At 44.0% G+C, this 27,668-nt stretch overlaps 1 protein-coding gene across 1 annotated transcript in view; it reads right to left on the reverse strand.

The window, feature by feature from the left end:
• Positions 1–2,037: 2,037 nt before the first annotated feature.
• Positions 2,038–27,668, reverse strand: part of nfatc1 (nuclear factor of activated T cells 1) — a 334,609-nt gene continuing 308,978 nt past the window's right edge. The window contains exon 10 of the mRNA XM_070888572.1: positions 2,038–2,057. Within this exon, the coding sequence (XP_070744673.1) occupies positions 2,055–2,057 (3 nt within the window). The 3' untranslated portion in view covers positions 2,038–2,054. The remainder of the gene's footprint in view (positions 2,058–27,668) is intronic.

Below are 27,668 nucleotides of genomic sequence, written 5' to 3' on the forward strand. Positions count from 1 at the left end.
TGTGGTAAGAGATCAAATAAGGCAATGGCATGAGCTGAGCAATTAATCTGTTGCCATTTGTTTTTACTGTTTTGATTGAATAATGTGTGTGGCTATACACCTCACATTTGTCTTCTGTACTGTGAAAATGAACCACATGTAAACCTAGAAATACAACTATGCAATTCCTGGGTAAAACCTATAGAGGGCACTACTGGTTAAGGCACTCAAACTGGAGGAAACAATTAACATAGTTATTGTATGAAATCAGACTCAATCTATAATGGAAACATAACCTAAAAGAGCAATTATTTAGTTCTAGTTAAGCTATACAGTCTGATATTCTACGTTAGCTACCAAGCTATGATCAACTATTATTTAAGAGCACAATATTTAAGGATTTAACATACCATTAATGCAATAGTCCAGTCGCAGTTACTTGCATTTAAGATAATGTTTAAACTTCTTTCTACAGCATAGCGAGCTCAGAAGTCTAAGTTTGACTTGAGATTTTAAAAACATAAGATTAAAGCCACCTGTTGAGGCAGATTTCTTTGTACTGTCTCGTATTGTACTTTCTAAAGTGCTTTAGGTACGGAAATGCACTTCTAGTCTGCATATTCTATCTTTCTAAGTTGAGAGAGGAAGTATCTACTATTCTAACTGGTCCAGAAACCTCATGGTATTAAGCAAACTGGTAACTGGATGATAATGTGTGGTAGCATGGACTGAGATCCTGATGGTGCATTGAGTGTTCCACCAATAGTTACTGCAATTAGTGGACAGGAAACAAACGAGGACAATCTCCACTAATGTTCTGAAACTTTGACTTTCTTCCTTTCAACGTTTGTGCGCATAGAGTCTGAAATTACTTTTCTCGTGACATATTTCCTAATTTGCATTGCAAAAGTGATCATTATAGACCCATCCTTTTAAGTTTATAATATATAAAACACAAAGTACAACCAGTGAAAAGATGGCAGGTTTCAACATACTTGTGAAATGTACATAGGAGAGCAGCAAGCAAACAATTCAACACAGAAAAAAAATGAAATATCTAGTCACTTATTTTGCACACTTTAAAAAATAAATTCTTTAATCCAAAGAAGCATATAGTGACACCTTACTATGATCTCTGTATCTCTGGAGGTATTGATTGTATTTCTATAAGGCCATCTCCAGGGTCTTTTGGAATTTCTGTGTACTTGTGAGGTTTAATTCATTTCAAATGATATGAAAGGATGACATTACAGTCTGGTCTGGGCTATGAATTGAGCAGTTGAAACCAGGAAATCTCATTGGAGTGGTTGATACTTTTAGTGGAGTCATTGAATGGATTGAAGAGTTGCTTTGAATTGAAATGCATTGTACAGTACAGTTACACATATTGTTGGATCCCCTCCTTTCACTGAAGAGCATAGCATAAACTCCTTAGTGAACACAAATATTGTAATATGCCTACTAATTCACATTAATCTTCTGCTTTCTTACAATTTTTTTGCTAATAAAATATTCCTACAAGGAGCACGCTTTAATATTCATTTCTATAATTGTGATTCTTTTAATAGAAGTACAATACAAAGAACCCTCTTTTGTAACAAAAAGTAAACATAAGGCACTTTTATTTGCATACTTTAGAACATCTAAATTAACTAGTTTTACTGCATGTGTTCTTTCACAACAATATTGATTCTTTGGAATTTCTTTAAATGTTTTCACGTGAATTTTGTTGGAATGATTTGGGAAGACAGTTCTTGCTGAAACTGAGAACTCATCCAAACAACTGTTCACTGGGAGCGGTGACTGATCACCTGCCGACGCTCTGAGTTATTAGAAAACGCTCTGTCAGTTTTGTCCTGTTACCTGAAGTGAATTAGTTCTGGAAAGAGAAATAAAAACTCGATTTTTACATCTGACGATTTTCCTTCGAGGCAACGTGGCCTGTGATATTCACATGGTCGACATTTTTACAACGGTAATGGACCATCTTTTTTCTCTCCGTGGTCTTGGCGCTAATTTTAACTATGAATGTCCATGGACAGAGGCACTTGAGAGGTCATTTCGTATGATTTCATTTACTGAGGAGAAACAGAAGAGAAATTATCACAAAGAGTCCATATGAAGCTCTCCGGAGTTATTTTTACTACACTTTACTCTGTCACTACAACAAAAGTCATTTGATATCATTCTCAGAACAGTCCCTGGTCCCAGGGCATTCCTGAAACCAAATCCTTTGCACTGCATGGATTCAGACTTTGCATGTGCGTGAGTCCTACTGTGCAATAAATGAACTAACAGATGTATGACGGTTATCTTGATTGATAACTGGTTGAACAGCTTTAATTTACAAAGTTTGCTGCCCCATGTTGAATTTCTAAACTAATAAAAGTGGCATATGCATGCTTTCAATTAAAACTGCATGTGAAATTACAGACTGAAAAATTTGCATATTGTTAACATCTGAAAACACTGCTGGGATGTTCCTCCACCTCCATTAAAAAAAAAATCAACCAATCGACCAACGTACTAACCTTGCAATTCTAACATCTATTGTATGGCAAATTATTAAATATGATATTATACAATATCTGTAAAAGCACCAACAATGGAGGTGAAAAATCCAATACATTCAATAGGCACAATCACAATTTTCTCCCCAATATTAGGTCGGAACCTGCTACGAATTGGAGGAGACACGAGATACTCAGATTCAGCCACAGCAGCACTTGCTTAAAAATTACATCAGGACGACACAATAACTTACTCATATTAGAAAGAATATTGTACCAGTTGTAGTTGCAAGCTTGTTTCAATAAACCACACCTGGAATACAGTGCACAGTTTTGGTCTTCTTATCTAAGGAATGATATACTTATCTTGGAGGCGGTGCAACAAAGGTTCACTAAATTGATTCCTGGGGTGAGAGGGCTGTCTTACAATGAGAGATTGTGTAGAATGGGCCTATATTCTCTGGGGTTTAGAAGAATGAGAGGTGATCTCATTGAAGCATACAACATTCTGAGGGGGATTGACAGGGTAGATGCTGAGAGATTATTTCCCCTGGCTGAAGTGTCGAGAACTAGGGGGCATAGTCTCAGGATAAGGGACAGAGATGAGGAGAAATTTCTTCACTCAGATGGTTGTGAATCTTTGGAATTCTCTGCCCGAGAGGACTGTGGATGCTGAGTCTTTGAGTTTATTTAAGGCTGAGATAGATAGAATTTTGGACTCTAGGGGAATCACAGGATATGGAGATCGGGCGGGAAAGTGGAGTTGAGGTAGAAGATCAGCCATGATCTTATTGAATGGCGGAGCAGGCTCGAGGGACCATATGGCCTACTCCTGCTCCTATTTATTATGTTCTTATTGCCCAGGAGTGAAAGTTTTCTTTCTTTCACACACTTTACAGAGTAATTACAGACAGTAACAATGTTGTGCAGCACAACATTCCTTTTTACATTACTGAAGATGCTTTATTTAAAATTCATTCTGGGGACGAGAGTGTCGCTGGCAATGTTGCCATTTATTGCTTATTAAGGTAGTGCTGGGCCTAGTTCTTGAACCACTGGTAGCGGTTTGATACAACTGAGTGGCTTGTTAGACCACTTCGAGGCTGGTTAAGAGTCAACCACGTTGGTGTGTGACTGGAGTCATATATATATATATAGGTAAGGACAACAACAACCTAGAGCGGCTTTAAATTAGTGAAACGTCCAAAGGTGCTTCACAGGAGCATTATAAAACAAAATTCGACACCAAGCCACATAAGGAGATATTAGGGCAGATTAAAGAGGTAGGATTTAAGGAGCGTCGTAAAGGAGATAAGAGAGGTATGGAGGGATTTGAAAACAAGGATGAGAATTTTAAAATCGAGGCATTGTTTAACCAGGAGCCAACGTAGGTCAGTGAACACACGGGTGATGGTTGAGGGACTTGGTGCGAGTTAGACATGTCTCCTTCCCTAAAGGACATTAGTGAACCATTCATGTGGGGTTTTTAATGAAAATCCAAACAGTGAATTTAAAATGAATTCAAATTCTCAAGCTGCCATGGTGGGATTTGATCACACATTCCCTGGATCATTAGTCCAGTAACATAACCACTATACCACCATACCCATAATTCTGCCAATAGTCTCCAAGTTTAAATAATGCAGGGACATTATTACAAGCAACATCTCTGAAGACCAGTATAAACAAAAGCCTAAAAGCACAAAAAGTGGGCCCAATTTCATAGTCTTTTGTTCTTTTACAGCATTGCTAAAGATGTTGGATACTATTTTCTAATGGAAGACATGTTTTGCTTTGTCTGTGGCGTGTGATTTGATATGGAACATTACGTTGGACTTCCAGAGCGTAACATCAATGTGACATATTAGGGCCGCCTCAGCGATTCCAGCAAAAATGAAGTATTTTTTATTGATGGTGAAAGACTAAGGTGCAGGATTTAATGGAAGAAGCTTTATCCAATTTAAAAAACAATATTGTAGGAGCATTTTGGCCTGAAGCTACAGGGTGAGGACCGGAAATTGAGAGATATATTTTCTATAAGTAATACTTTTGTGAAGTGAGTAACTAGAGTTTGATTCTTAGATTGAGAGGCTGGCTCGTTCTGGGCAGGTAGGCCTGTGGCACTAGGCCGCGCAGAGGAGGGAGGGAGGGAGGGAGTGATCGCCTGGGGACCGAAAGAGGCAGCAGCGGGTGGGTCCGATGACAATTGGGGTGGCAGTAGTGGAGGGGGGAGGGGGAGGGCATCGTAAAAAGATCGTGGGCTGGGAGAAACATGAGGGGGCGGGGGGGTAGGGAAGGTGGTCTGAAGGGATTGTGGGCTGGGAGCAGTACGGGGAGTGCCAGAGGTGAGGGAGGACGGGGGAGGCCTGGGAGGATTGTTGGCCTTAGGGAGGAGGGGGATAGGGATGGAATCAGAGGCCTGGGGTCGTTGGAATCAGAGGCCTGGGCAGGGGCAGGGTTGGGGGAGGCTGACTCTGACATCTCTGTCCTCGGCCTCTACCATTGTTCCAATGTAGCTCAACGTAAGCTCGAGGAGCAGCTTCTCATCTTTCTATTTGGCACATTACAGCCTTCTGGACTCAACATCAAGTTCAACAATTTCAGACCACAATCTCTGCCCTTATTTGTTCATATGGCAGCTATTGATGATTCTGCCATTCCTATTTACACCTCATCTTAAGTTTCTTTACTTGTCCCATTACCATCCCCTTTGGCTTTGTAATATCATACCTTTTGTCATTTATCATACCTGCCTTCCACCCTTTCACAGACCTTCCCTTTTGTTCTTTCCTTACATCCCCCCTTTCTCTGCCTCTGCACTTGCTTAAAATCTGTTACATCTCTAACTTTTTCCAGTTCTGACGAAAGGTCACTAACCTGAAACGTTAACTCTGTTTCTCTCTCCACAGATGTTGCCTGACCTGCTGAGTATTTCCAGCATTAGAGAGATAATGCCCGGCCATGAAAGTGGCTTGGGCCTCTCGCTGAGGACATCTGGCGGGCCACCCGGCCACAACATCCACCCACAGTGAAAACCAGCCCCATAAAAGCAATGGCTCAGATTTTAGAATGTTTGGATCAACCGAAGTTCGTTTCACTTTCAAAAGAAAATAAAACTTGTAAAGATTGTTGGTAAAACACCAGGTATAAATATAGCAAAGTATTCACAGACCGTTATTTGCCTTCTTGGGTTAAATTCTGTATTTGTGATGGAAAGAACATGGCACCTATTTTCCACCTCTTCTGTGACTCAGAAAACACCAGTTACATTTTAGCAGTTTAAGACTATTTGAAGCAGTACTGCCTTATCAGTTAATATCAGCTCACAAAACTGCTCATCCACCGACTATTTTCCTTCATTATTTAAAAAAAATAAAAGCCCCACTTTTCCTGCCGATTGTCACCACAGCTCATTTCCCACACTCAGATTGTGCCCGTTTATCTTTCTGTGTTCTTTGGCAGGCGAAAAAGGAAATGACTAAACGTGGCAGGCTCAAGTTAACGCCACATAAACAACCTCATATCTCCTGCTCTGATTTAGTTGTGATAACCAAAATGTCAGTGAAGATGTCACTTGTTTGCACTTCTAGCAGTTACTTAAAATAGTTTTATTTTTGAATGTGTACTAGAACGACCACATCATGGAACCAGCATAGGAAGATGTACTGGCATTTCTGATACAGCTGGTGTCATTCTTTTTCCCCATCTCCATCTGAAAAAAGAGAGATAGCAGCACTTTTAAAGACCCTGATTGACTTTTAGCACCATAACAGCTGCAGTTGACTGAAGATGTGCAAAACAATGGTTAATTTGCACTGTAGTTCCCTCACAAAAAAAACAGAAACCGCATGTAAAGAAAGTATTGACTGGAGGAGCCTGTCAGCCCATCCTGCTGTCCCTGTTCCCTGAAAGTGCTACCCATTTAGTTCCATCTCAGTCATTTTCACATACCCTTTTTTTTTAGGGCTGTTTGCTGACGTTTCCAGTGTTCGGCTCTGTTTACATCTCCTCTTACAACAAAATAACCAGTGCCAGCCTACAGCAGGATCTAGATAACAACCAGATTTCGGTTGATAAGCGGTACCGTAACATTTGTGCCACATAAGTGTCAGGTAATGATCATCTGCAACAAGGGAAAGTCGAGCCATCTCCCATTGACCTTCAATGGCAGCACCATCGCCGAATCCCCCACCGTCAACACGTTGAAGGCCACCTGAAGCTGAACTGGACCAGCCATGTTGTCACCATGATTACAAGCGCAAGATAAAGGCTGTATACTCTGTGACGAGTGGCTCACTTCCTGCTTCCTCAAAGCCTCTCCTCCATCAACAAGGACAGGAGTACGATGGAGGTCTCACCACATGCCTACATGGATGCAGCTGCAAAATGCTCAACCCCTTCAGAGTAGAGCAATTCACTTATCGGTGCCCTTGTCGATGGACTCAAAACCCAACCCCTCCATCACTGGTGCACTGTAGCTATAGTATCTATGGGATGCATTGCAGCAATCACTAAGGTAACTTTTAAATCACCTCCTTCCCATGTGACCTCCACCACCAAGAAGGACAAGAACAGCAATGTTGTGGAAATACCATCACCTCCAAGCTCATCCTGACTTGGACATTTATCGTCGCTGGGTCAGAATCCTGGAATTCCTTGGCTAACACCATTGAGAGAGAAATCAACATCACATGAACTGCAGTAGTTTAAGAAGGCCCACCACCACATTGTGAGGGCAACTGGGAATGAGCAATATCTACAGCCCTACCAATGTTGCCCACATACTGTGAACAAAAAGAATAGTCCCAACACTGGCCCCTGGGGCACACCAATATTTACATCCCTCTGTTTTTTGTCTTTTAGTCAACTTGTTTTCTATCCTGTCACATTCCCTTTAATACTATGCACCACAAATCTATGAACAGACCTCCTATCAAACTCCTGAAGTGTAAGGTAATAGGTAATGGTTTGGACCCATGTTATCTCTGCATGCTAAGTTACTGATCTCAGTTGGTCTATCTGGGGGAGTGGTAGAGTAGCAGTTAGGCATTTCCTCAGAGGGAGGGCAGATGTAACTCTTAAAATAAGAGTGAGAATCAATTTGTGCTAGTCTTTGAATATTGAAATGACCAAAGTTGGGAGCAGGTTATCAGATGGAAATTTGGACGAGGGCAAGAAAGCTTTTCAGAGCAATTTTACAGATGTTCAAGCTGCTGTGGTTTAGTGTTACCTTTTGAATTGTGAAGATAAAGTTTGGCACAATACATACATTGAAATGGGGGAAAATATTACAATACTAAAAGTATTGCGATCAAGTCATATTAAAGGCAACTTGGTCCAGAAAGAAATTGCCGCAGGACATACTCTGCAAATTCTCCCTCTGCACCAGTTGTGCACCTGCTCACCCAATGCAACGGGTCTTGGAATATACCCGACACCATTTAAAACAAAAGTGACAGTGATTCACAGCACAAATCTGCAGCAGTGTTTGTGGGTTGTGCACATGACAGAGGCACACTGCCTCTTCTAAATGTTGGTTTCAGGCTGTCAATATACTTGACCCAGATATTTTTTAAAAGTGAAATCTGTTTTTGAAATATGTACTTGATTTTAACCTTTAGTGCAGAAATGCTTTTGGCAGTCAAAGATTCAGAATGACTTGCATTAAAACCCACACAATCTTTTTTCTTCCTTCCCAGGTCTTCCAAGGCCTTGAATGATTTAGCAGCCAAGGGGACTAGCAGATTGCTGCCTGCCTTTTAAAGTGCAGTCACTGTTATAATGTAGGAAACGTGGCAGCCAATTTGCGCACAGCAAGCTCCACAAACAGCAATGTGTTACTGTTCAGATAATCTGTTTTTTTAGTGATGTCCCTTGTGGAATAAATATTGGCCCAGGACACCGGGAAGAACTCCCCTGCTCTTCTTTGAAATAGTGCTGTGTTACTTTTGCGTCCATCTGAGAGGGCAGACGGGGCCTTGGTTTAACGTCCTATCTGAGAAACAGCACATCCGACAGTGCAGTGCTCCCTCACCACTGCCATGAATGCTCTGTGAGTCATTCAATTATTTCCATCAAAACATATTTTGATAGATTGACAACAAATGGATAAATAAATCTTGCGTGAATGAGTCATTAAATATTTAAAAGATGTAATGGAAATAACCTAAACGACATTAGTAATTGGCTCTTTTCATTAGGTAACCCACCTTCAGAACATAAGATCATAAGAAATAGGAGCAGGAATAGGGGCCACCTGGCCCCTCGAGCCTGCTCCGCCATTTAATATCAAGGCTGATCGGATCATGGACTCAGCTCCACTTCCCTGCCCATTCTCCATAACCCTTTATTCCCTTACCGCTCAAAAATCTGTCTATTTCCACCTTAAATATATTCAATGCCTCCACAGCTCTCTGGGGCAGAGAATTTCATAGATTTATAACCTTCTGAGAGAAGAAATCCCTCCTCATCTCAGTTTTAAATGAACGGCCCCTTATTCTGAGACTATGTCCTCTAGTTTTAGTTTCCCCTATGAGTGGAAATATCCTCTCTGCATCCACCTTGTCGAGCCCCCTCATTATCTTATATGTTTCAATAAGATCACCTCTCATTCTTCTGAACTCCAATGAGTATAGGCCCAACCTACTCAACCTATCTTCATAAGTCAACCCCCTCATCTCCAGAATCAACTTAGTGAACCTTCTCTGAACTGCCTCCAATGCAAGTAGATCCTTCCTTAAATACCGAGACCAAAACTTTATGCAGTACTCTAGGTGTGGCCTCACCAATACCCTGTACAGTTGTAGCAGGACCTCTCTGCTTTTATACTCTATCCCCCTTGCAATAAAGGCCAACATTCCATTTGCCTTCCTGATTACTTGCTGTACCTGAATACTAACTTTTTTGTGTTTCATGCACAAGGAGCCCCAGGTCCCTCAGTACTGCAGCACTTTGCAATTTTTCTCCATTTAAATTATAATTTGTTTTTCTACTTTTTCTGCCAAAGTGCATAACCTCACATTTTCCCACATTATACTCCATCTGCCAAATTTTTGCCCACTCACTTAGCCTGTCTATATCCCTTTGCAGATTTTTTGTGTCCTCCTCACAATTTGCTTTCCCACCCATCTTTTTATCATCAGCAAACTTGGCAACATTACACTCGGTCCCTTCATCCAAGTCATTAATATAGATTGTAAATAGTTGGGGTCCTTGTGGCACCCCACTAGTCACTGTTTGCCAACCAGAAAATGACCCATTTATCCCGACTCTCTGTTTTCTGTTAGTTAGCTAATCGTCAACCAATGCTAATATATTACCCCAACCCCATGAATTTTTATCTTGTGCAGTAACCTTTTATGTGGCACCTTATCGAATGCCTTCTGGAATTCCAAATGCACCACATCCACTGGTTCCCCCCTTATCCACCCTGCTCATTTCATCCTCAAAAAACTCCAGCAAATTTGTCAAACATGATTTCCCTTTCATAAAACCATGCTGACTCTGCTTGATTGAATTATGCTTTTCCAAATGTCCCATTACTGCTTTCTTAAAAATGGACTCCAGTATTTTCCCAACCACAGATGTTAGGCTAACTGGTCTATAGTTTCCTGCTTTTTATCTGCCTCCTTTTTTTAAATAGGGGCGTTACATTTGCAGTTTTTCAATCCACTGGGACATCCCCAGAATCCAGGGAATTTTGGTAAATTACAACCAATGCATCCATTATCTCTGCAGCCATTTCTTTTAAGACCCTAGGATGTAAGCCATCAGGTCCAGGGAACTTGTCCACCTTTCGTCCCATTATTTTACTGAGTACTACGTCTTTAGTGATAGTGATAAATCCATACAGAAATGATAAAGTATCCATTTGAGTGTGTTTCATCATATTTAACTTATTTCTTTTTCACTCAGTTGGAAATGTGGTTCTGATTGGGTTGCAAACTAATGCTGCTACTATTGATGTCAAAACCACTCTGTGACTTGGCTGGAAGAGACACATTTCTATGTGCTGAGATAGATGGAATCTCAGTACTTCTGTTTCTTGGCACGTCGTACACATGCACTGAGTGGTAACGAGTGTTTGTCGAGAAAGTTGAAATGGAGCTGCCAATACTGGAGTTTGAATAAAAAGGAACTGAGCAAAATCAGTTGGTTTTGGATTTATTTTTTAAACAACTTATTATTAGAGAAAGTGGTGTGATTTATTTGCTGATTTTCCCAAATCCAACGACCTATAAGTTGATCAAATGCACTTGGCTGAGTCACACTTCAGACCTTGGGCTGAAACCTGAGCCAATTTAGAGCTCAGATGCTCAATGACAATTGAACAGGGTCATGAGTTTTATTCCTGAATCTGGACTTCCTCATCCCCTCGCCTATTGCTACTTTCCTATAGCTGTCTTCTAACTCGAGGAACCATTACTCCACTTACCTTTTGCAAAATAAAAACAGAATTGCAGAATATGCATGAACAGCAGGGAGCCAAAATTGCCCTCAGCGGGAAATTGGGGAGGGTACTTTGAATTAACTGGAAATTTAGCGCCCGGCAGGAGACAGAGGGAAGAATCGGAAATTGGAGCTCATGAACTCTGACACCACCTCCCAACGCTTTGGGGCGCTGTTTTCGGCAGTGTAGGGGTGGGCTTGGGTCGGGAGCGGGGTGGTGTCCATCACCAATGCACTGACCAGATCAACACGGTGGTGATGACGTCAGCACAACGCGGACATGCTACATCGCGCTGACAGGTCACAACGTCCCTCCCCTTCACTTAAAGGGGAGGGACGCTGCGAGGCTGACGTGAGGCCCATTGGGCCACCATTAGGGGTTCAGCTGGGCTAGCAGCTCGGCAGCCAAGAGGGGTTGCCAACCGCCATTGTCGGGCTGATTCAGGAATCGGCCAAGAATTAAAACAAAATGGCGACCGCGGCAGTGCACCCTCCTCTGTAAGGGCGGCCGCACCGTCCAGCCACTGGCAGCTTCCCGTCTTGTGAAACGGTTGGGAGCATCGATCGGCAGCGGCTGCGCTCCCGTGGTTCAATTTTCCCCGCGGGGTGTTAAGGATTCATTGCCGTGGGCCAAGGGGTCGGCACATCGGGCAGGATGGAAACACGAGGCATGGCAGAAACCCATTCCCACTTCCCCCGGCTCGGGAGCAAATGCGGATGGGTCAGCCCCACCACCTGCCCCCGGGTGGAAAGACCTTACCACCCCATTAGAACATAAGAATTTGGAGCAGGTGTAGGCCATTCAGCCCCTCAAGCCTGCTCCACCATTCAATAAGATCATGGCTGATCTGATTTTGGGCTCAGCTCCACTTCCCTGCCTGCTCTCCATAACCCTTATTGCTCAGAAATCTGTTTATCTCTGCCTTAAATATATCTCCACAGTTCTCTGGGGCAGAGAATTCCACAGATTTATGACTCTTTGAGAGAAGAAATTCCTCCTCATCTCAGTTCTAAATGAGCAACCCCTTATTTTTAAACTATGCCCCTTAGTTCTGGATTCCCCCACGAGTGGAAACATCCTCTCTGCATCTACCTTGTCGAGGCTCCTCAGTATCTTATATGTTTCAATAAGATCATCTCTCATTCTTCTAAACTCCAATTAATATAGGCCCAATCTACTCATCCATTTTTCGTAAGTCAATCCCCTCGTCTCCGGAATCAACCTAGTGAACCTTCTCTGAATTGCCTCCAATGCAAGAATATCCTTCCTTAAAAACGGAGACCAAAACAGTACGCAGTACTCCAGGTGTGGCCTCACCAATACCCTGTACAGTTGTAGCAGGACTTCTCTGTTTTTATACTCCATCCCCCTTGCAATAAAGGCCAAACATTCCATTTGCCTTCCTGATTACTTGCTGTACCTGCATACTTAGAGGTGATGACAGGTTATAAAGAAGAGGGCAATTTCTATTCGGAAGGGGGTGGGGGGTGGGGGGAGGGAGGGGAACTATTGTGTTGGGATACGAGTCAGCTTGGGAGAGCAGGGAAAACCAACTTAGAGTCTAGGTGCACTGGTTGAATTTGGGTCATTTAGTATTTCAAAAGATGCTTGCGTGGAACCGATCTACTGCTGTATCATCAATTGAAGATTGAAGGAAACCCCTGACAAAGCAGCATAAAGGGTTAGACTATTATTGTAGTAGATCGGGAGAACCCAATGGAGTTCCAGGGTCACTACGTTTAGCAAAATGTCATATAAATCCAACTTCAATTCAGATTAACAAATGCAGTATAGAAGCTTCATTTCTTCACAGCTTTTATCATAATAATCAACACTTACTATCTGTGGAATTAAAAAGGTGGCAATTTCACTTAAATTGCTGCCTCAGATATAACAGACAAACTAATGCAAATCGTTATCAAATTTATCTCACGTCATCTAGTTTAATCAGCAAAATCTGTCTATATGTCTTTCTGCTACAAAATGACACTCAATAGAAAATCCCTTGATTTGGAAATTTAATGATTGGCGTCATGCCTGAACTCCTACAATTTAATTAAGTCCCAACAAGACCACACTGAGACAACTGAACTCTGAAGCCACAATTGGCATCACTGGTTGATTCCATGTGAAACCAAATTTTACTGATGTCCCTATCGCACTGCTTGTTCTTTACAAAACTGTATGAGGCACAGTTCAATTATTTAAGGGTTGTTCTTCACGGTTGTTATTGATTTCAAAGAACATGGAACATAACAGAGCAAGCATCTTTGTCTGAATTCAAACAGAGGGTTTAGACTGCATTATTATGGTTGAACTTGCTCTACTACATACAACAACAACAACTTGTATTTATATAGCGCCTTTAAAGTAGTGAAATGTCCCAAGGCACTTCACAGGAGAATTATGAGATAAAACAATTTGACACCGAGCCGCATAAATAGAAATTAGCACAGGTGGCCAAAAGCTTGGTCAAAGAGGTAGGTTTTAAGGAGTGTCTTGATGGAGGAAAGAGAGGCGGAGAGGTTTAGGGAGGGAGTTCCAGAGCTTGGGGCCTAGGCAACAGAAGGCACGGCCACCGATGGTTGAGCGATTATATTCAGGGATGCTCAAGAGGGCAGAATTAGAGGAGCGCAGATATCTTGCTGGGTTGTGGGGCTGGAGGAGATTACAGAGATAAGGAGGGGTGAGGCCATGGAAGATTTGAAAATAAGGATTAGAATTTTGAATTCGATGTGATGCTTAACCAGAAGCCAAAGTAAGTCAGCGAGCACAGAGGTGATGGGTGAGTGGTGAGCGGGACTTGGTGCGAGTTCGATCACGGGCAGCCAAGTTTCGGATTACCTCTAGTTTACGTAGGGTAGATTGTGGGAGGCCAGCCAGGAGTGTGTTGGAATAGTCAAGTCCAACGGTAACAAAGGCATGGATGAGGGCTTCAGCAGTGGATGAGCTGAGGCAAGGGCGGAGACGGGCAATGTTATGGAGGTGGAAATAGGCGGTCTTAGTTATGTTGGAGATATGTGGTCGAAAGCTCACACATGTCAAATATGACACCAAGGTTGCAAACAGTGTGGTTCAGCCTCAGACAGAAGTTGGGGAGAGGGATGGAGTCAGTAGCTAGGGAACGGAGTTTGTGGCGGGGACCGAAAACATTGGCTTCGGTCTTCCCAATATTCAATTGGAGAAAATTTTTGCTTATCCAGAACTGGATGTTGGATAAGCAGTCTGACAATTTAGAGACCTTGGAGGGGTCGAGAGAACTGGTAGTGAGGTAGAGCTGGGTGTCATCAAGGTACATGTGGAAACTGGCGCTGTGTTTCCGGATGATGTTATATGGTGACATTCAGCATTTTGGAGGCCTGGTCCATGTATCAACATTTGCTGATAAACATTAGCGTGGATTGGGTCTAGCTCCCTCCTTCAATGCCGCTCCTAAATCCTGTGCCTATTGGAATTGATTCTGGCTATTACAGGAAAGCTTCCAATTCCTGCCTATAGTATGTAATCCCTGAAATCACTTCCATTAGCAGCAGGACTCCAATAGGAGCAGCAGTGAGAGAAGAGGGACAGACAAATGGCAATGAAGGGGAATGGAAATGTCGGGGGAAGAGGGAAGAGGTAAATGGATGACCGCGAAGGGGAGTGCAAATAGATGAAATGCATGATAACAAAAGGGAGAGGAAAGGGGTAATGGACAGCACCAAAAGGTAGAGAGGAAAAAAGAATTAAGGGTTAAGAGAAGGGTGCAGAAAAAGTGTAGCATAATTAACTGAGGTGAAGAAGAGTGTCACCATGCAGTGAAGGCAGAAGGGGTTGGTGGGGGGTGGGGAAGAAGTTTGAGCTAAGGAGTAGCAAGAAGAGTGCTAGTTTGAATGTGAGGGATGGACGGAAAACACGGAAGCCAACTTTAATGATGGGTGGGGGGGGGGGGGGAGATAAAACAGTAGTACCAGCATGAACTGGTTTGAAGGGAGAGTAATGTGACTGGTTGAATTTTGAGGGGAAGAGAGGGAGAAGAGTGCCATTATAAACTGAGATGGTTGGCAAAAGGAGAAAATATCTATATGAAAGGCTGGAGAGTTGGATAGGGTACAGGGAATTGGTTACGATGAAGTTAGAGAGCCTCTGCGAATTAGAGTAGGGTGCTGGGTTTGGAAGAGTGATTGTTGAAGTAACATGTTATGTATTTATGCTTGGGGTCACCAGACACCAGGGGGCGCCACTGTCAGAGGTCATCAGGTTGAACGCGCACGTGTGCGGTCACTGGTATATAAGCGCGGGTACCATGTCATGCGGGTTACTTTGGGCGTGAATAAAGTTGGATCAGGTTTACACCTGAGGCAGTTTACAGTAACAAGTCTCTTGAGTCATTACATTCATTACACATTTGGGGCAAATGCTGGTCTGCAAAGGTAACTTTGTTTTACTCTTTGTATTAATTGTGAAGTATGAAAGTATAGATTGCATTACTTTTAAAATAAGATGCAATATTTTCCAGATGAACATGCTCCTGAACCCCCTTGAAAATGCACCACCAATTTTGTGGCATCAACATTTATATTCATACTTTCAAGCATATTTTTTTCTCTTCAATACAAGTGAAGGAATGTTGGGTATACCTAGTGACAAAGCCCCTCGATTTACTTATTTTCGTGTTTTACACATATGTTGAAGACCGTTTCGAGTTGCCCACTTTTTGAGCCCTGTGCCAGATTTTTTGAAGCTGTTCATCAGCATTTACTAGTTTTCCAGATTGGCATGTATTCTATTATCAATTCCCTAGGTACAGGAGTGTCAGTTTGATGATATCTAATCCTGTTGCGCTGCATTTTTGTCAACATTTTATTCGATAATGCTCCTGTGAAGTGCCTTGGGACGTTGCTCTATGTTAAAGGTGTTATATAAATGCAAGTGGTTGTTGTTGTTTACTTGGCAGCACATAGTTCTTTGAGACCATTATGTGATTCAAAGAATACGCCTGTTTGTGTTATCGCATCTCTAAATGTTGTAATAAACGTGTTAATCCAGACAAGTATTCACTGTTTGCAGCATACATATAAATAGGGCCCTTGCGTTTGTAAGACTAGCTGTCAGTCACAGGTGATAATTATGCATTAATTACATTATTATTTCTCATGGTTGTGAATTTTCTCCTCCACTTTTCTTTTATTGTGTTCACCTCTTCCATAAGCAGTGAACCTTGCTGGGTATAAACCCATGGACACCAGTGGTTCTGATGCCTCATCCCAAGTGGCTTTCAAGTGGAAGTCGAAACAGTCAAATATGGGTCGGAGGTAATGGAAGAAATCATAGGCCTATATCTGCTTATGTGCACAGAATTATTAAAATGTCTCGAAATGGAAGAAGACTTGCTTCCACTCTAAAAATGAGTTCTTAGGTGACTGAACAGTCCAATACGAGAACCACAGTCTCTGTCACAGGTGGGACAGACAGTTGTTGAAGGAAAGGGTGGGTGGGACTGGTTTGCCGCACGTTCCTTCCGCTGCCTGCGCTTGGTCTCTGCATGCTCTCAGCAACGAGACTCGAGGTGCTCAGCGCCCTTCCGGATGCACGTCCTCCACTTTGGGCAGTCTTTGGCCAGGGACTCCTAGGTGTCGGTGGGGATGCCACATTTTATCAAGGAGGCTCTGAAGGTGTCCCTGAAATGCCTACTCCGCCCACCTTGGGCTCTTTTGTCGTGAACGAGTTCTGAGTAGAGCGTTTGCTTTGGGAGTCTTGTGTCAGGCATGTGAACAATGTGGCCCACCCAGCGGAGCTGGTCGAGTGTGGCCAGTGCTTTAATCTTGGGATGCTGGCCTGGTCGAGGACGCGAACGTTGGTGCGTCTCTCCTCCCAGGGGATTTGCAGGATCTTGCAGAGACATCGTTGGTGATATTTTATCCAACGATTTGAGGTGTCTATTGTACACGGTCCACGTCTCTGAGCCATACAGGAGGGCAGGTATCACCACAGCCCTGAAGACCATGAGCTTGGTGGCAGATCCAAGGGCCTGATATTCAAACACTCTTTTCCTCAGGTGGCCGAAGGCTGCACTGGCGCACTGGAGGCGGTGCTGAATGCCGTCGTCAATGTCTGCCCTTACTGATAAGAGGCTCCCGAGGTATGGGAAGTGGTCCACGCTGTCCAGGGCTGCGTCATGGATCTTGATGACTCGGGAGGGCAGTGTTGTGTGGCGGGGACAGGCTGGTGGAGGACCTTTGTCTTACGGACGCTCAGTGTAAGGTCCATGCTTTCATACGCATCAGGAAAGATGTTGACTATGACCTGGAGTTCAGTCTCTGAATGTGCGCAAATGCAAGCGTCGTCTGCTTACTGTAGCTCAACGACAGAGGTTGGGACGGTCTTGGATCTGGCCTGGAGACGATGAAGTCCGAACAGGTTCCAATTGGTTCTGTAGTTTAGTTCCACTCCAGCGGGGAGCCTGTTGAGTACGAGGTGGAGCATGGCAGCGAGGAACATCGAGAAGAGGGTTGACGCGATGACGCAGCTCTGCCCGACCCTGGTCCGGACGTGGATTGGGTCTGTAATAGATCAGGTCCTACTGCGGTTATTGCAGAGGAGTCTCACTGTTATCAGCCGCTGGGGGTGTTGTCGCTGGCAGTTATCAATTAGTGTGATAAGTAACTGCACCTATAAAATTAGGAAGCGCATCATTTTTGGAAAGAGGTAAAGGCTATATGCAAAATAAGCCCAACCCATTTTGTTTGATCTCAATCTCATCTTCCCACCCTTTCATCATATCCCTCAATCCGTTTTTTCTCCAGAAACACATCGTTTTCTCTTGAAGCCACTGTAGAATTAATCCAATCTGCTTCCCTGCTAACTTATTCCATATGTCTATCAATCTGTGTGCGTGTAAGTCGTAGCAAAGATTTGAAGTAAAAAGATTTCAACACTGAAAAGTGCAGCCTTTAACTGTCAAGAAAAAGCACATTTCACTTACTTGGCAAATCTGGGAACTTGTGTCCTTTACTGTAAAGTGGAAAGGAGTGATTTTCACTGACACCCACACATTTAATGATAGAACGTGCTTATTATTATTTCCGACTTCTCATTCAGTTTTTCCATTGGCATAAAGCAATAGCAAAACAAAAAGCTGCACAGTTGTCATTAGCCATTATCTACCTGTAAAAATATCCCCACAAGCTAACCCTGTACTAGATATCACAAGGGGAAGTGGTTGAATGTTACCTGCTGGCAAATTGCTGCGTTAAGCCTCTGGATGCAGTTGAAAACATAGAAAACATAGAAAATAGGTGCAGGAGTAGGCCATTCGGCCCTTCAAGCCTGCACCACCATTCGATAAGATCATGGCTGATCATTCCCTCAGTACCCCTTTCCTGCTTTCTCTTCATACCCCTTGATCCCCTTAGCCATAAGGGCCATACCTAACTCCCTCTTGAATATATCCAATGAACTGGCATCAACATCTCTCTGCAGCAGGGAATTCCACAGGCTAACAACTCTGAGTGAAGAGGTTTCTCCTCATCTCAGTCCTAAATGGCCTACCCCTGATCCTTAAACTATGTCCACAACATCGGGAACATACTACCCGCATCTAACCTGTCCCGTCCCGTCAGAATCTTATATGTTTCTATGACATCCCCTCTCATCCTTCTAAACTGCAATGTATAAAGGCCCAGTTGATCCAGTCTCTCCTCATATGTCAGTCCAGCCATCCCAGGAATCAGTCTGGTGAACCTTCGCTGCACTCCCTCAATAGCAAGAACGTCCTTCCTCAGATTAGGAGACCAGAACTGAACACAATATTCCAGGTGAGGCCTCACCAAGGCCCTGTACAACTGCAGTAAGACCTCCCTGCTCCTTATCTCAAATCCCCTAGCCATGAAGGCCAACATACCATTTGCCTTCTTCACCGCCTGCTGTACCTTTCAATGACTGATGAACCATGACACCCAGGTCTCACTGCACCTCCCCTTTTCCTAATCTGTCGCCATACAGATAATATTCTGTCTTCGTGCGTTTTTGCCCCCAAAGTGGATAACCTCACATTTATCCACATTATACTGCATCTGCCATGCATTTGCCCACTCACCTAACCTATCCAAGTCACCCTGCAGCCTTTTAGCATCCCCCTCACAGCTCACACCGCCACCCAGTTTAGTGTCATCTGCAAACTTGGAGATATTACACTCAATTCCTTCATCTAAATCATTGATGTATATTGTAAATAGCTGGGGTCCCAACACTGAGTCCTGCGGCACTCCATTAGTCACTGCCTGCCATTCTGAAAAGGACCCCTTTATCCCGACTCTCTGCTTCCTGTCTGCCAACCAGTTCTCTATCCACGTCAGTACATTACCCCCTAATACCATGTGCTTTGATTTTGCACACCAATCTCTTGTGCGGGACCTTATCAAACAAGGTTCTCCCTTGTCCACTCTACTAGTTACATCCTCAAAAAATTCCAAAAGATTTGTCAAGTATGGTTTCCCCTTCATAAATGCATGCTGACTTGGACCGATCCTGTCACTGCTTTCCAAATGCGCTGCTATTTCATCCTTAATAATTGATTCCAACATTTTCCCCACTACTGATGTCAGGCTAACCGGTCTATAATTACCGCTTTCTCTCTCCCTCCCTTTTTAAAAAGTGGTGTTACATTAGCTACCCTCCAGTCCATAGGAGCTGATCCAGAGCTATTAGACTGTTGGAAAATGATCACCAATGCATCCACTATTTCTAGGGCCACTTCCTTAAGTACTCTGGGATGCAGACTATCAGGCCCCGGGGATTTATCAGCCTTCAATCACATCAATTTCCCGAACACAATTTCCCGCCTAATAAGGATATCCTTCAGTTCCTCCTTCTCACTAGACCCTCGGTCCCCTAGTACTTCCGGAAGGTTATTTGTGTCTTCCTTAGTGAAGACAGAAACCAAAGTATTTGTTCAATTGGTCTGCCATTTCTTTGTTCCCCATTATAAATTCACCTGAATCCAACTGCAAGGGACCTACGTTTGTCTTCACTAATCTTTTTCCCTTCACAAATCTATAGACGCTTTTGCAGTCAGTTTTTATGTTCCCGGCAAGCTTCTTCTCGTACTCTATTTTCCCCCTCTTAAGTAAACCCTTTGTCCTCCTCTGCTGAATTCTAAATTTCTCCCAGTCCTCAGGTTTGCTGCTTTTTCTGGCTAATTTATATGCCTCTTCCTTGGATTTAACACGATCCTAAATTTCCCTTGTTCGCCACGGTTGAGCCACCTTCCCAGTTTTATTTTTACTCCAGACAGAGATGTACAATTGCTGAAGTTCATCCATGTGATCTTTAAATGTTTGCCATTGCCTATCCACCGTCAACCTTTTAAGTATCTATCATTTGCCAGTCTATTCTAGCCAATTCACGCCTCAAACCATCGAAGTTATCTTTCCTTAAGTTCAGGACCCTAATTTCTGAATTAACTGTGTCACTCTCCAGCTTAATAAAGAATTCTACCATGTTATGGTCACTCTTCTCCAAGGGGCCTTGCACAACAAGATTGCTAATTAGTCCTTTCTCATTACACATCACCCAGTCTAGGATGGCCAGCTCCCTAGTTGGTTCTTCGACATATTGGTCTAGAAAACCATCCCTAATACACTCCAGGAAATCCTCCTCCACCGCATTGCTACCAGTTAGGTTAGCCCAATCAATATGTAAATTAAAGTCACCCATGATAACTGCTGTACCCTTATTGCATGCATCCCTAATTTCTTGTTTGATGCTGTCCCCAAACTCACTACTACTGTTTGGTGGTCTGTACACAACTCCCACTAGCGTTTTCTGCCTTTTGGTATTCCGTAGCTCCACCCATATCGATTCCACATCATCCAAGCTAATGTCCTTTCTTACTATTGCATCAATTTCCTCTTTAACCAGCAATGCCACCCCACCTCCTTTTCCTTTCTGTCTATCCTTCCTAAATGTTGAATACCCCTGGATGTTGAGTTCCCAGCCTTGGTCACCCTGGAGCCATGTCTCCATGATGCCAATTACATCATATCCATTAATTGCTATCTACGCAGTTAATTCATCCACCTTATTCTGAATACTCCTCGCACTGAGGCACAGAGCTTTGCCCCTTTAGAATTTTGCTGTCATGTGGCCCTTTTTGCTTTTTGCCTTAGGTTCTCAGCCCTATAATTTACTTTTCTTCTTTCTATCTTTTGCTTCTGCCCCCATTTTATTTCCCTCTGTCTCCCTGCATAGGTTCCCATCCCCCTGCCATGTTAGTTTAACTCCTCCCAAACAGCACTAGCAAACACTCCCCCTTGGACTTTGGTTTCGGTCCTGCCCAGGTGCAGACCGTCCGGTTTGTACTGGTCCCACCTCCCCCAGAACCGGTTCCAATGCCCCAGAAATTTGAATCCCTCTCTTCTGCACCACTCCTGAAGTCACGTATTCATCTGAGCTATCCTGCGATTCCTACTCTGACTAGCTCGTGGCACTGGTAGTAATCCCGAGATTACTACTTTTGAGGTCCTACTTTTTAATTTAACTCCTAGCTCCCTAAATTTGTCTTGTAGGACCTCATCCCATTTGTTACCTATATCGTTGGTACCTATATATGCACCACGACAACAGGCTGTTCACCCTCCCTTTTCAGAATGACCTGCACCCGTTCCGAGACATCCTTGACCCTTGCACCAGGGAGGCAACATACCATCCTGGAGTCTCGATTGCGGCCGCAGAAACGTCTATCTATTACCCTTATAATTGAATCCCCTATCACTATAGCTCTCCCACTCTTTCCTGCCCTCCTGTGCAGCAGAGCCACCCATGGTGCCATGAACTTGGCTGCTGCTGCTGCCCTCCCCTGATGAGTCATCCCCCTCAACAGTACTCAAAGCGGTGTATCTGTTTTGCAGGGGGATGACTTCAGGGGACCCCTGCACTACCTTCCTCGCACTGCTCTTCCTGTTGGTCACCCATTCCCTATCTGGCTGTGTATCCTTTACCCCTGCGGTAAGACCAACTCACTAAACGTGCTATTCACGTCATTCTCAGCATTGTGGATGCTCCAGTGTAAATCCATCCGCAGCTCTAGTGTCGTAATGCGGTCCATCAGGAGCTGCAGGCAGATGCACTTCCCGCACATATAGTCATCAGGGACACCAGAAGCGTCCCTGACTTCCCACATAGTACAGGAGGAGCATAACACATGACCGAGCTCTCCTGCCATGACTTAACCCCTAGATAAACTTAATTTGGCAACAACAATGCTAAATGTTACTTACTGATAAAGAAAAAAAAAAGAAAAACTATTTACCAATCACCAGCCAATCACTTACCCCCTTGGCTGTGACGTCACCTTTTGATTTCTTTCTACTTCTTTTTGCCTCCCTGCTGCAGCTGCACCGGCTGGCCTCTTGTAGGCCGCTCGCCTCCTGAACTCCCGCCTCTTGACGCTCCCCGGACTGCTCGCTGACAGGCCTCTTGTAGGCCGTTCGCCTCCTGAACCCCCGCCTCTCGACGCTCCCCGGACTGCTCGCTGACAGACCTCGCCTCTCGACGCTCCCCGGACTGCTCGCTGACAGGCCTCTTGTAGGCCGTTCGCCTCCTGAACTCCCGCCTCTCGACGCTCCCCGGATTGCTCGCTGACAGGCCTCTTGTAGGCCGCTCGCCTCCTGAACTCCCGCCTCTCGACGCTCCCCGGATTGCTCGCTGACAGGCCTCTTGTAGGCCGCTCGCCTACTGAACTCCCGCCTCTCGACGCTCCCCGGACTGCTCGCTGACAGACCTCTTGTAGGCCGCTTGCCTACTGAACTCCCGTCTCTCGACGCTCCCCGGACTGCTCGCTGACAGGCCTCTTGTAGGCCGTTCGCCTACAAGAGGCCCATGTGTACAGGGGAAGAGATGGTACCAAACAAACACTTACAGATCAGAAGTCCGAAATATTCAAATTCAACCGGACTAACTGCACTCAAAGCTCAAATCCCACAGCTCAACTGACACTATAAAGGCACTTCCCAGTGTAGTGCTGACCATACAAGACAGTAACCTACCAGGTTGGACCTCTAGGCCTCGGAATTTGTTTCAACTTGTGCCGCAAAACACGTGGTATTGAATCGGCCGCTGCTATACGCAGCGCCTGATAGTCTATTGCAGTCAATGGAACTGAACATTAGGCACTGCGTATAACCAGCAGTGGAGCCAATGCCACCCGTTTTGCGCCATTGCCCGAGACGAATTTCTAGGCCCAAGTCTTTCCTGAATTGGCTGATCTCAAAGGCGACACTATAATTGGCTTCAGTGCTTCTGGGTTAGCTCGGGGAGAAACCAGCGAGACGCCTCACCGCTGATTGACATTCACCTTCTGTAAAGTGCATTCATGAAGCCCTTGCACAGCCAAGTAGACTACCAACACTCTCAGTCTAGCCTACACGTGCAGAATAGCTATGTGCATGAGGAACTGGAGGGTGCCTGGCACCCATGCTCCCATGCTTGAGCATGTGTCAGCACCTTCAGGAAACAGAAGTAGAAAAATTAGCAGGGGGAGGAAAAACATTTTTGAATGTCAAAACAATGACAGTGGGGGAAAAAATAGTAACTATGGGTGAAAAGGTAATAAGTAGGACTGTAAATTAAAAGTTAATCGTATATTTAACTGGGAAAGGAAGGATGGAAAGAAAGAAAAAGATGATGACCAGATGATCTGTTTTAGTGATATTGATTGAGGGATTTATATTGGCTAGGACACTGGGGATAATTCCCCTGCTCTTCTTCAAGGTCCACCTGAGAGAGCAGATGGGGCTTCGGTTTAACATCTCATCCGAAAGACAGCACCTCGACAGTGCAGCACTCCCTCAGTGCTGGAGTGTCAGCCTAGATTTTTGTGCTCAAGTCTCTGGAGTGGGACTTAAACCTACAACCTTCTGACTTAGCGCCGAGAGTGCTTGCCACTGAGTCACAGCTGACATCATCATCAAATGACACTGAAGTAATACCAGTATTTTTGTCCTAGCAGAATACAGAAAAAACAAGGACCAATATTGCTCTGATTTGCAGCCACGGAACAGAGACATGTAGGAACAGGAGTACCCATTCATCCCCTCGAGACTGTTGTACCATTCAATTAGATCATGATTGACCTATATCTTAACTCTATCTACCAGCCTTGGTTCCGTAACCCTTAATACCTTTTTCTAACAAAAATCTATTCAACTCGGTTTTGAAATTTTCAATTGACCCCCAGCCGCAACAGCTTTTTGCCGAACTCCACAGCCCTTGTATTTCCTGTGTTTACCCCGAGGGCCGGTCAAGTAACTGTGCCTGGAGCATGTGCAAACATTCAAGGGCCATGCAACTAAGGCAGCAATGATCTCACCATGCCTCCTGCCTCAAGCAATGTAGTGCCTCCAATTAGCGGGACATACACCTTGATTTTAACCTACCCACCCGATGGGAACGGGGCAGGTTTGATGCCCGTTTTACACCCTACCCAATTTTACACTCCACTGAAGGTGGGATATCCAGTACAATGCCAGATTTAAAGGGCTGCTAGTTCGCCTTAGAGAGGAACTGACCAGTGTAGAACTGATCCAACAATTCTTGATCAAAACTTAGAAGGGGAACATGTTAAGTATGTGTAAATAGCCAGGGCAGAGGGAGAGAACTGCAGATAATGCTGCGGGAGGTGGCACAAAAAAGGATCGTTATTTATGGATCAAAGGGGCCATCCTTCTCAAAAGATTGCAGCAAGGCATGCGTAGGAAGAGGCCAAAGCGGTAACAGAATAATATAGCGTGCATTATATGGTACAAGACCCTGTCATTATAAAGTAGCGCATCATCCACAGATACCAACAAATACAAAACATAGATCTTCAGGTAAATATTCACCCCATGTGTCAGAGTTTTTTTTCAAATATAAGGACTAACAGTACAAATAATTAGAAGGGCATGATGTGATAAAGGACAAAATTCAGTGCTCACTTTTAGGTACAAGGATGAAATCTGTCAAAACAGTTAGTCAGTGTAATGCTTGTAATAACTTGGGGTGGGAGCACATTTCAAAATGTATTGTCTGGTGAACTTATGGTACAAATATGTTACATTCTGATTTTACATATCAAATTTACTTTGTGTCTGATTTTCTTTGAAATAGACAAGTCTAATTGCTTCATCAAACTTTCATAAGTTGATAGATATTGCACCAAGTTTCCATTGTTCACTTACGACTAAAATATAATGCTCCATAGGATCTATGGGGCCGAAATTGATCAACTTGCCGCCGACTGCCGCCCATATTCCTCTGCAACATCCGCCCAGTACCACTTTCAACATGGCCTGGAGTGGGTGAGAGGGGAGAACCGCTGGGAAGCGCCCGCTGATGTCAGCGGATGGCCGAGTGGTGTAAGTAGACTCCCGCCTGCCGAGATGCCAGATTGGTGCGGGTGGGAATCGGCGGCAGAACGGGGGTGGACCGCTGGCTGGAGGCTGATCTGTCCCCGACGGTAAGTAGGAAGATCATTGAAAAAAGGTTAGTGAACATTTTTTAATTGGTTTTTCCACAGCGACTTACTTTGATGGAGTCCCCTGAAGGTCTTCCGATTGTTTTTTTATTTTTTGTTAATGATTTTTATTTTTAGGTCTCGACCCTCCGTAGGGCCGACTCCATCCTCGGCGGCACTTGGGCGGCAAGCACCTCTGCAGCCGAAATGAGAGCTCCAGCCAGCTGCCGCCCAAATTGGCAGTGTAAATCCCTCATTTGCCGCCCGCCAACCTTCGAGACACCTTCTTCATGAATATCCCGCCGAAAGTACCGTCAAATATCTCGGCGGCCATTGGCGGCACTTGAGCGAGTAGAGGCCTTGACCAAATCCGGCCCCTATATAACTATTGAAAAGGCCTTGTTTACTTTTAAGGGACCCAAACCCCTTGAACTTTGAGTACTCTGATGTATTATGCCACAGTATTGATGCATGGGTTTTCTTTACCCTTCTTCCCCTCATTAGGGTTGCCAACTTTGGTTGGATGCATAACTGGAGGTTTCAACACATGACCGACCGCACCATTAGATTGGATTTTAAAGGGCCTAGAACACAAGAGCATAAAAAATAGGAGCTGGGGAAGGCCATTCGACCCTTTGGGCCTGCTCTGCCATTCAATAAGATCATAGCTGATTTTATACCTCAACTTCACCTTCCCGCCCTATCCCCAAATCGCTTGCTATGTATCCAAAAATCAATCGATCTCCAACTTGAATACTCAACGACTAAGCATCCACAGCCTTCTGGGGTAGAGAAATTCAAAGATTCACAACCCTTTGCGTGAAGAAATTTTTCCTTATCTCTGTCCTAAGTGGTTGACCCCTTATTCTAAGACTGTGCTCCCTAGTTCTAGACTCCCCAGCCAGGAAAAAAATCCTCCCAGCATCTACCTGGTTAAGCCCCTTAAAAAATGTATATGTTTCAATGAGATCACCTCTCATTCTGATGAACTCTAGGGAATATAGGCCTAGTCTACTCAATCTCTTCTTATCGGACAATCCCTCATGCCAGGAATCAGTCTAGTGAACATCCATTGCACTCTAAGTCAAGTATATCCTTCCTCGGGTAAGGAGACCAAAACTGTACACAGTACTCCAGGTATGGTCTCACCAAGGCCCGATATAATTGCAGTAAGTGACTTGTGAAGAGTAATCAGAAATGACACAACTGCCTTGAAACAAGACCATCGTAAGATTTACAGCCCTTTGAATATTAATCTAGACTTGTGCCTTGCTGGATGGACCTAGTAAGTAAGAGATTTCAAGGAGCCACTTCCCATTTCACAGATACTTTGAAAGTTAAGAAATTGCTGGCATCCAGGGAAATAATGTCCCTCTTTCAATTTATGTAGGTATCGAACTCTAATGTATTATATTTCTAGATTATTGAAGCTTAGAAAGGAGTGATTAGGCAAGCTTTTTCCTGTTATTTATAGATAACTAACGGGATTACATCCATTGTATCTGATAATAATGCGTGGCCCATCTGGACTATTTTGCTCCAAAATTGCTGACATGTTCCTTTTATTGTTGAGTTATCAATGTGCCCATTTCTATTCAACCCGAATATAAATGAAGAAATGGCTAATTGTTCTATCAATATAACAAAACCTGCGTATAATGAACTCCATTATAGTTAAATCTCACTTATAATAAGTGCAAGAGATAATCACATGACAAGCCATGCCAGTTTCTACACTTGCTTTGCTTAGCACGATTTGCAGTCACATTAACGTACATTCGCGTGAAGAGTCTTAGAGGCGCAGTAGTGAAAATGCCGGATTCAGAGGTAATCTAAGTACTAACACTTGTTGCAACAAATTACATACTGGACTAGAAATTCATCTCGGGCAGTGGCGCCAAAAATGGGCGGTATCGGATCAGCCGCCAGTTATACGCAGCGACTGATATTCAGTTCCATTGCAGTCAATGTAACTGAATATTAGGCACTGAGTCTAACTGCCGTCCAATTTGCACCACCTCCTGAGTCGAATTTCTAGGCCGCTTGTTTATAATGGACAAGTCTAAGAGGGTGAAATTGCCCCTTTTTATAGCCTCGTTAGCACCTCGGGGAGGGGGGGGCGGGGGGATGCTAATGGGGTGCAATGCCGTTTTTGCCCTGGGAGGGGCGCTTCTGGGAAATTTCCCTGGAGGTTTTGGGGATACTGTCCCGGCAGCGCCGCACTCCATAGTTATTGCCCCGAGTCAGCGTGCAGACG

The sequence above is a fragment of the Pristiophorus japonicus genome, chromosome 1 (genome assembly GCF_044704955.1).
Source record: "Pristiophorus japonicus isolate sPriJap1 chromosome 1, sPriJap1.hap1, whole genome shotgun sequence".
Classification (NCBI taxonomy): domain Eukaryota; kingdom Metazoa; phylum Chordata; class Chondrichthyes; family Pristiophoridae; genus Pristiophorus; species Pristiophorus japonicus.